This window comes from Sinohyriopsis cumingii, chromosome 5 (assembly GCF_028554795.1).
Source record: "Sinohyriopsis cumingii isolate HCF-2022 chromosome 5, ASM2855479v2, whole genome shotgun sequence".
Lineage (NCBI taxonomy): Eukaryota > Metazoa > Mollusca > Bivalvia > Unionida > Unionidae > Sinohyriopsis > Sinohyriopsis cumingii.
This window is the reverse complement of record NC_142965.1, coordinates 106,496,385-106,503,828: the sequence shown is the minus strand read 5'-3', so window position 1 is coordinate 106,503,828 and position 7,444 is coordinate 106,496,385. Positions and strand designations below refer to the sequence as shown.

Sequence of the window (7,444 nt, the reverse complement as noted above, 5' to 3'; positions counted from 1 at the left end):
TTGTTTCAACTTTTCTGTAATCAACGAAGAAATCGATAACTTTTCGAATATTTAGCGGGATAAAATAGATTACGGCGTCTGAGCAAATTGACTTACATTCCTTATAATTCCATCAGATACGTTCTGTCCATATACTCAGATAACAAACACTTTTAAATAATATTTCATGGATATTCCAATTCAGTTCTTTATTATATGATAAACATTAGTTATTGCTGTTTCAATATTTACGGAAGGAGTTTTTATCTCATTTTTATCTCCCATCTTCCCGAGTTTTGCCACATGATAGCCTCAGTGACTGGTTACAATCCGTTTTACCATCCTTGCCATGGAAAAAACGAAATCGGAATGGTTCTAAAAATGACCAGATTCTACCAGTTAAAAATAACCCTTTCGTATGAAGAAGAATCTTTATTCATTCCAATAACCTAAACGCGCTGTGGCTATATTAAAATAGCCTAAACAAACTGTGGCTACATTCCAATAGACAAAACCTTATTTTATGGATTGTTTTCAACTAAATTAATTGCATACTGAATAGTACAATAAATACAATGTTCCATCTTCTATAGCGTGCAATATATCAACAAACTATAGTATGATGATAATAATAATAATAATAATAAGAAGAAGAAGAAGAAGAAGAAGAAGAAGAAGAAGAAGAAGAAGAATTATAATAGCTATGACCCGAGCTAAAAGGACAACAAGGATGTAAAACCAGATTAAAACAGTGAGAGAAAAAACATCTAAGTAAATGCACAATTGAATAGGATTTCGATCACGTGATACTTTGTCTCTTTATAAAGGTCAGTTAAATTATGGAATTGTGTCTTTCGTTTACATCTGGCATTTTCAATGAGTAATGAACATAACATTTTTAACAAGGTTGATTATATATATATATATATATATATATATATATATATATATATATATATATATATATATATATATATATATATATATATATATATATATGAGGGGGTGTTTTAAATTTTATCTAATGTAACTGCAGCTTGAGAAATGCACTTCCCATATCCAAATGAAAAATAATTTTACACATAGTTTTGCCAACATCAACTATTAGCAGATATTTCTAATCGTGGATGGGAAAGAGGTGCTATTGTTTCTACAGGTATTTCTAATCGATCTTGGGAAAGAGGGGCTAATTTTTCTATAGGATCTTCTAATCGTAGATGGGGAATGTGGTACTAGTATTTATACGTGTACTTCTGATCGTAGATGGGGAATGAGTTACTAGTATTTATACGTGTACTTCTGATCTTTGATGGGGAATGAGTTACTAGTATTTATACCTGTACTTCTGATCGTAGATGGGGAAAAACTGCTCTTTTTCAAAATGAGAATCAGTTCTTGTTGTACCTTTGAATTCATGATTTGTAGTAACCACAGAATCCACGAAAAGAGGAAGGTCACGAACTATGCTGAATATTTAGTATTTTTTCGGGAAAACATATCACCGTTTGCATTAAAGAGCGCAGCATCTTACAGCACGTAAAGTATTTTTTTAAACATCTTATATTTTTCCCCATTTTCTTGAAAATGTAACTACTCTTTCACATGCCAGTCAATGTTGTCAGATGCCATTCCATGTTGTCTGATGTCATTCGATGATATGACATGAAATTCAATATATCACATTCCATTCGATCTTGTCACTTGCCATTCGATGATGTTGTCACAAGCCATTTGATAATGTCACCTGCCATTCGATGGTGTCACACCCCATTGGATGATGTCACGTGCCATTCTATGAGTACACAACGATGAAAACAGAGAAGAATCAAGTCATCAGATGCACGTAGCACAAATTGCATAAAAGAGCGAAGTGTGGATAATAATAATCCATATGCGAATTTCGTCTCAGAATGCCTTGTGTACAAGTACAAGGGTAAAGTTTATTTCAGCACGTAAAGTTATTATGAACATTTTAGTTATACCCCCCCTCCCCATTTTCTTGAAAATGCAACTTCTCTGTTTATTTGATAACCTAATTTCAGATAATTGCTCCTCAAATACTTCCATGCGATAACTTAATTTCAGATAACGTCTTCTCGAATAACCTGCATGTAATAACCTCATTTCATATAATTGCACATCGAATAACTCTGCAGATACACAATAATAATATACTGATTATTGTATGCATCAGATAATGAAATCTGAAGATATATTTAGCGTTGTCTGTTTCTAAAAACATCCATCTGTTCCTAATATAGTTTACTACTTTATCAACACCTACTACTACTACTACTACTACTACTACTACTACTACTACAACTAATAATAATAATAATAATAATAATAATAATAATAATAATCTGTATTTAAGAAGGATAACACATATAGTCACTAAAGGACCATATGTCACGTGGTACTCACGATATTTACAGCTTATATCATAGTATAACCACAAACTCAGATTCTGAAGAAATGAACATTGAAATTGAAATAAACGTTACCCTTGTACACAAGGCATTCTGAGACGAAATTCGCATATGGATTATTATTATAATATAATAAAATTATTCACACAGAATTCTACTACATCTAATGAGGAATTATTTTCACAACATTTAACTGAGATTAAGAAATTGTATACATGTATCAAAACGTCAAACCAATCAATATAATTGTTCATACGTCATAAAATATTGCTGCTGATGGCGTCATCTAAAAGGGAACAAGTTCACGTCACCACTTCCTTTATATAAATCTGTACTTCAGACCCTGGTGGCATCTTTTTAAATGTTTTCAATTTATATTTCAACCTTGAGTACTACTGTAAAATACGTGCCATGGCTATGACTCAGCTGTTCCTTTCTCCCAGTTGCTAATTGGAGATTGGATTAAGGCTTGTTCTGTAGGTTGCGACCAATAGATGGATACCAATTTATGGATATTGTATTTTGTATACATGTACTACAAGGATCTGAGTTTCTACACAGATCATGCGACAGGATACCGCGTCTACTTGTGAATCTTGATTGCAAATAAGTGGTCATTGTGTCTATATTTAGCACTTGTCAGGCCAGATGCCTTCAATTTAACATATGAACTCAGTTTGTAACTGATAACCATAGATTAACAATTTTTCATAGCGGGAAGCTTACAGAAAAAAAGTGTAGCGTATTAATATCTAAATCAAAGTAGTTGCATTGATACGGAGAACTTGACCTTGACCTCCAAGTTAGGACTTCGTGTAAGTTTCCATCTGCATTAACAAATCATGGCTATTCATTTGTTTATTGCAAAGATTCTTTTGTGGGGTTCGTGTTGGGGTATTTTGGCTTTTTAATTTTTGGGTTTTGTTTTTGTTTTCTTTAACACCTTGTCAAAATGTCACTTTGAATGGTCGTTTAATATAAAGCTGAGTAAAATAATTTTTCAAACTAAGATCATGTTTTTTTATATTTACACTTTCAATGAAGAGTTACATTGCCATCCCAAAATGTGTTTAAATATAAACTACTACAAACCTAAGCATATGCAAAGAGTGTTGCATCTTTAAAACCAGCAACTTCAAAGTGTAATGGCACACTTGCAAATACGTATTTTACCATTACTTTAAATGCAAACAGCATTTTTTAGTGTATTTAAAACTTATGAATGTGTCAAACAAATTAATATTTCATCTTTAAAGGCGGCTTAACGATGAATAAAGATCCGGACAATATAATAATAAATGTTAACCGTTTCTTAGTTTCGTACAAATGATACACAGATGGGTTCTGTATGAAGTTCAGATCTCACCATTTCCTTTTTTGCCGATAAAATTTGTTTAAACTAAACTGTGATTAATCCGTGACACAGACTGTTGTAACAGTTATGGTAGTGGGTGGATATTGATGAGTTAACAAAATATCAACAAATTTCGAACCATGTCATTAAACTTCATTACCTTAAAGTCATGCTATATATTTAGTCGCGTTAGATGCGTCCGTTAGTCACACATTCAAGTCAATATATGAAAGCACTGAACATTTATAATAAGGCGTTTTAACTATATGTTGCTATGATGATCACACGCCTGTTGAAAAAGTGATCCAAAAGAAAATCATTTTGAATTTGTTTTCTTTTAAATAAAGAAATAGCAGCATGATGCTCTTGTTTGCATTATCCCATATTCCACGGTATGTTGCCTTCCCACAGAAGGATAATAACATTGCAAAAACGTTGCAAATAGTATTTGAAACCTTTTTATCGACAAAACGCAGATTGCATTTCTTATGATCTCGTTTAGTGAAGTAGGTTTAATGCCGAATGTGGAGATACTGTAAAATTTAAAGAAGGAAGAGCTACGAAGTTCATTCCTTCTGATGATGGAGCTCAAAGCTTTTGACCTTATAAGATAGCATGTGAGCAGACATCACAATCTACAAAATGACTTCACTGCATACCGCATATAGGCCGCTAAACTTAGTCCGATTAATATTCCCCTTTTTCCTTTAGGCTTTTTATTGAGCAAGTAATGTGATTCAGCGAAGGTTGTCTTGTACGTATATGAGGAGACAACGAACTAAATTAAAATGAAATAGTTGTCCATTGAGTGTTACCTAGAATACTGTTGTCAAAGAGTACGAGCTGCAAGGATTGCTGCAAGATAACATGCTAGTTCTGCCATTACATGGTACATACCAAATGGCATACTTCCAATTCGGTGTGAGATGTAATTGAAAAAATCATTTTTAAAGGCACTTTTTAACTTCTGAAATTCTTTATTTTACGTGCTCTGAGCATTCACATGGCATCCAGCTCGGGCTGATTCCGATATACTGTCGACCAGACACATATTGTACGCCCCCAATATAGGGCAAGGTGTAAACATGGTGTGTGCATGGGACCATCGTTATTCATATATAAAAGGATAAGCATGTGTTCAAATCATAAATTACGTCAACTTCCCTGATACCGTTTATTTATTTATTTATTTATTTATTTATTTAGAACAAAATATTACAAGGGAAATGTTTGGTGGGTAACATTTGGAGGAAAGAGTATGTATGTATGTATGTTTATGTATGTGTATGTGCGTGCGTGCGTGTGTGTGTTTGCGTGTAACTGTATGCATAGCATGTAAATTATTGCTGAAGAAAAACTCATCTAACAGTATTGTATTTATTAAAAGACACGTATAGCAAATGAATTCATACCTAGCATCGGACGAAGAAAATGCCTGAAAGTATCCAGAGTAAATGTTTCATTTATGCTTAATGTGCGAGTGTTCTTTCGATTAAATTAAAATGTTCGCATTATAGTTTTATACAGTATAATAATATTCCGCTCACTAGATTTGTTCCTTCAACTATTTCCAAATATGCGTAGCATTTTTAAATCCAAGCTCATGTAGTTGCTCGTCATATATATCATGTTTTATCCCGTATTCCGACTGCATCTGAACAAAGAGAGCCGTCTCATATTTGTATCTCATTCGTTGAAAGTGAGTTCTAGTTCTTTTCATCTGCTTTCAAAACATGGAAAGCCAGGGTAGCTCAGATGGTACAGCATCTAGCTCGTAATCGAAGGGATGCTGGTTTGAAACCCGCCCTGGCCAGTCAATGTCGGCAGCCTCTGTGTGACTATAGAAAAGGCTCCCATTTCTTTGGCGTGATATAGCAAACAATATGTTGAAAACAACAACAAAATTGTTTCATATAAAGTTTAGCCACAGTCGCTTTATAACTCATTTTAATCGTTAAGACACGATTAAACAGTATCACAACAACTTATGTTCATCTGATTCCAAAAACAGATTATACAAATTTACCATTAACATGACAACGAACTGAATTTGCCTGGAAAACTAGATTGACATGTTGCAATATAATACATGTAAAAAATTAATTTAAAGCAAGAATTTTCCAAACTATTTCATCACCATGTGCGTTTCAAGTCCCGCTATTTCTTTTCATGGTGAATATAACACTTTTTAGCAATAACTAGGAAGTATTTAAGACTTACCTGCCATCTATGCTTTGAATGACTCACCGTAGATGCATGTTAACAAATCTCATTTTATTACAATAATTTGTCTTACATCTAATAATTACATTGCAATGAAACAATAAATGAAATATATACGTGTCTCACCAAACGTTTAATTTATTTAAAACACCCTTCACTGCAATTAAACACTGCCAGACTGTTAACATTATCGGTTATAATTAATTATGCTGTAATATAATCGATATAGCATCATTCGGTTTAATCCTACCACTAGGGTATATTCACAAAGAAACGGAAGATCGGTACGTAAATAAGCAGCCTCCATTAATAAACACATTCTATAGACATTTTTACGTTCTATATAAATGTTTGTTATTCTTCAAGTATAGGCGGTTTGATGTCATAGTCAAACAGTAGCAAAATCCATACGTAACAATTCGTAAATACCGTGGATAGTTCTATCATATATCGACCGATAGAAATTGGACACAAGTCGTTTCTTCTGGTTTGACCCTTCTTCTTTGCTTACAATCTGTTTCAAATACTGCTTTACGAATATATCTTTGTCACTCATATTAAACGAGAAAAGTTCCTCCCTAATATCGATACTATCTCGCAGGTATCCCCGGATTTGAAATGTTTTCCACAACCGTTTTGCAAGTTCAATTTTAGAGAAACATTTATATATAAGATGTCCGACTGACTATGCTTAAGGTATAGTCCCTTGAATTCTGATCTCTACAAGGGAGTCATAAGTAGGTTATGTATTCTCTCCACTGAAGATGGTTCACCCTTGGTCATCCTTTGAAGGTGTTCTGCATTAGTGGACAAATATTCGACTTTGCGAATGTAATCGTATAGAAATTAACACGGGTTACAGTAGGCAAATACTTGCTCGAAGTAATTATTTAAACTTTATTTTTTCTTGCTTCGAATAATATGGTACTTCAGAAATTCAGGAAATGTTATATCAGTGATGCAATTCGAATTCGCATTTAATGTAGCCTTTCCTCGAAACATTTGCGATATTTCGCGAGCAACTAATGGAAATTCCACCAGGTAATTTTTATCTAAATATCCGGACAAAAGCCGTCCATATGGATCTCTCGAAACCAGGAATTTGGTTCACCTTTGATTAGTTCATAAATTCCATTAAATTCGGAAATACCTTCTGACATGCTATGAATCTGGTCACCAGAGAAATGCAATATTGTATCCGTCTTCTACGGATTCTGGAGAAAAATAAAATTTTCTCCCCAATTCGGTGCTTACAGCTTTTGCAACTTTGTAGAATGATAACCCCCGCTTAATACTGTGCATTATTATTATCCTTCTTACTGGAAATACAGAAGTTGAATAATGTTGCCAATTTTATCTCTCGCATTTTTGTCACATTTAATTAATTCTCCGTTGCATATGGCATATATTTATGTCATTACCAGCGTTATGTATTAGATTTGTCATAGTCGATGTCTGA

At 33.4% G+C, this 7,444-nt stretch overlaps 1 protein-coding gene across 1 annotated transcript; it reads right to left on the bottom strand.

The window, feature by feature from the left end:
* Positions 1-6,132: 6,132 nt before the first annotated feature.
* LOC149799938 (uncharacterized) lies at positions 6,133-7,086 on the bottom strand (the record flags this gene model as incomplete). Its single annotated transcript, XM_089958316.1, has 2 exons — positions 6,133-6,670; positions 6,889-7,086. Coding segments are annotated over 2 exons (495 nt in total), but the record flags the coding sequence as incomplete, so codon positions are not given.
* Positions 7,087-7,444: the final 358 nt, after the last annotated feature.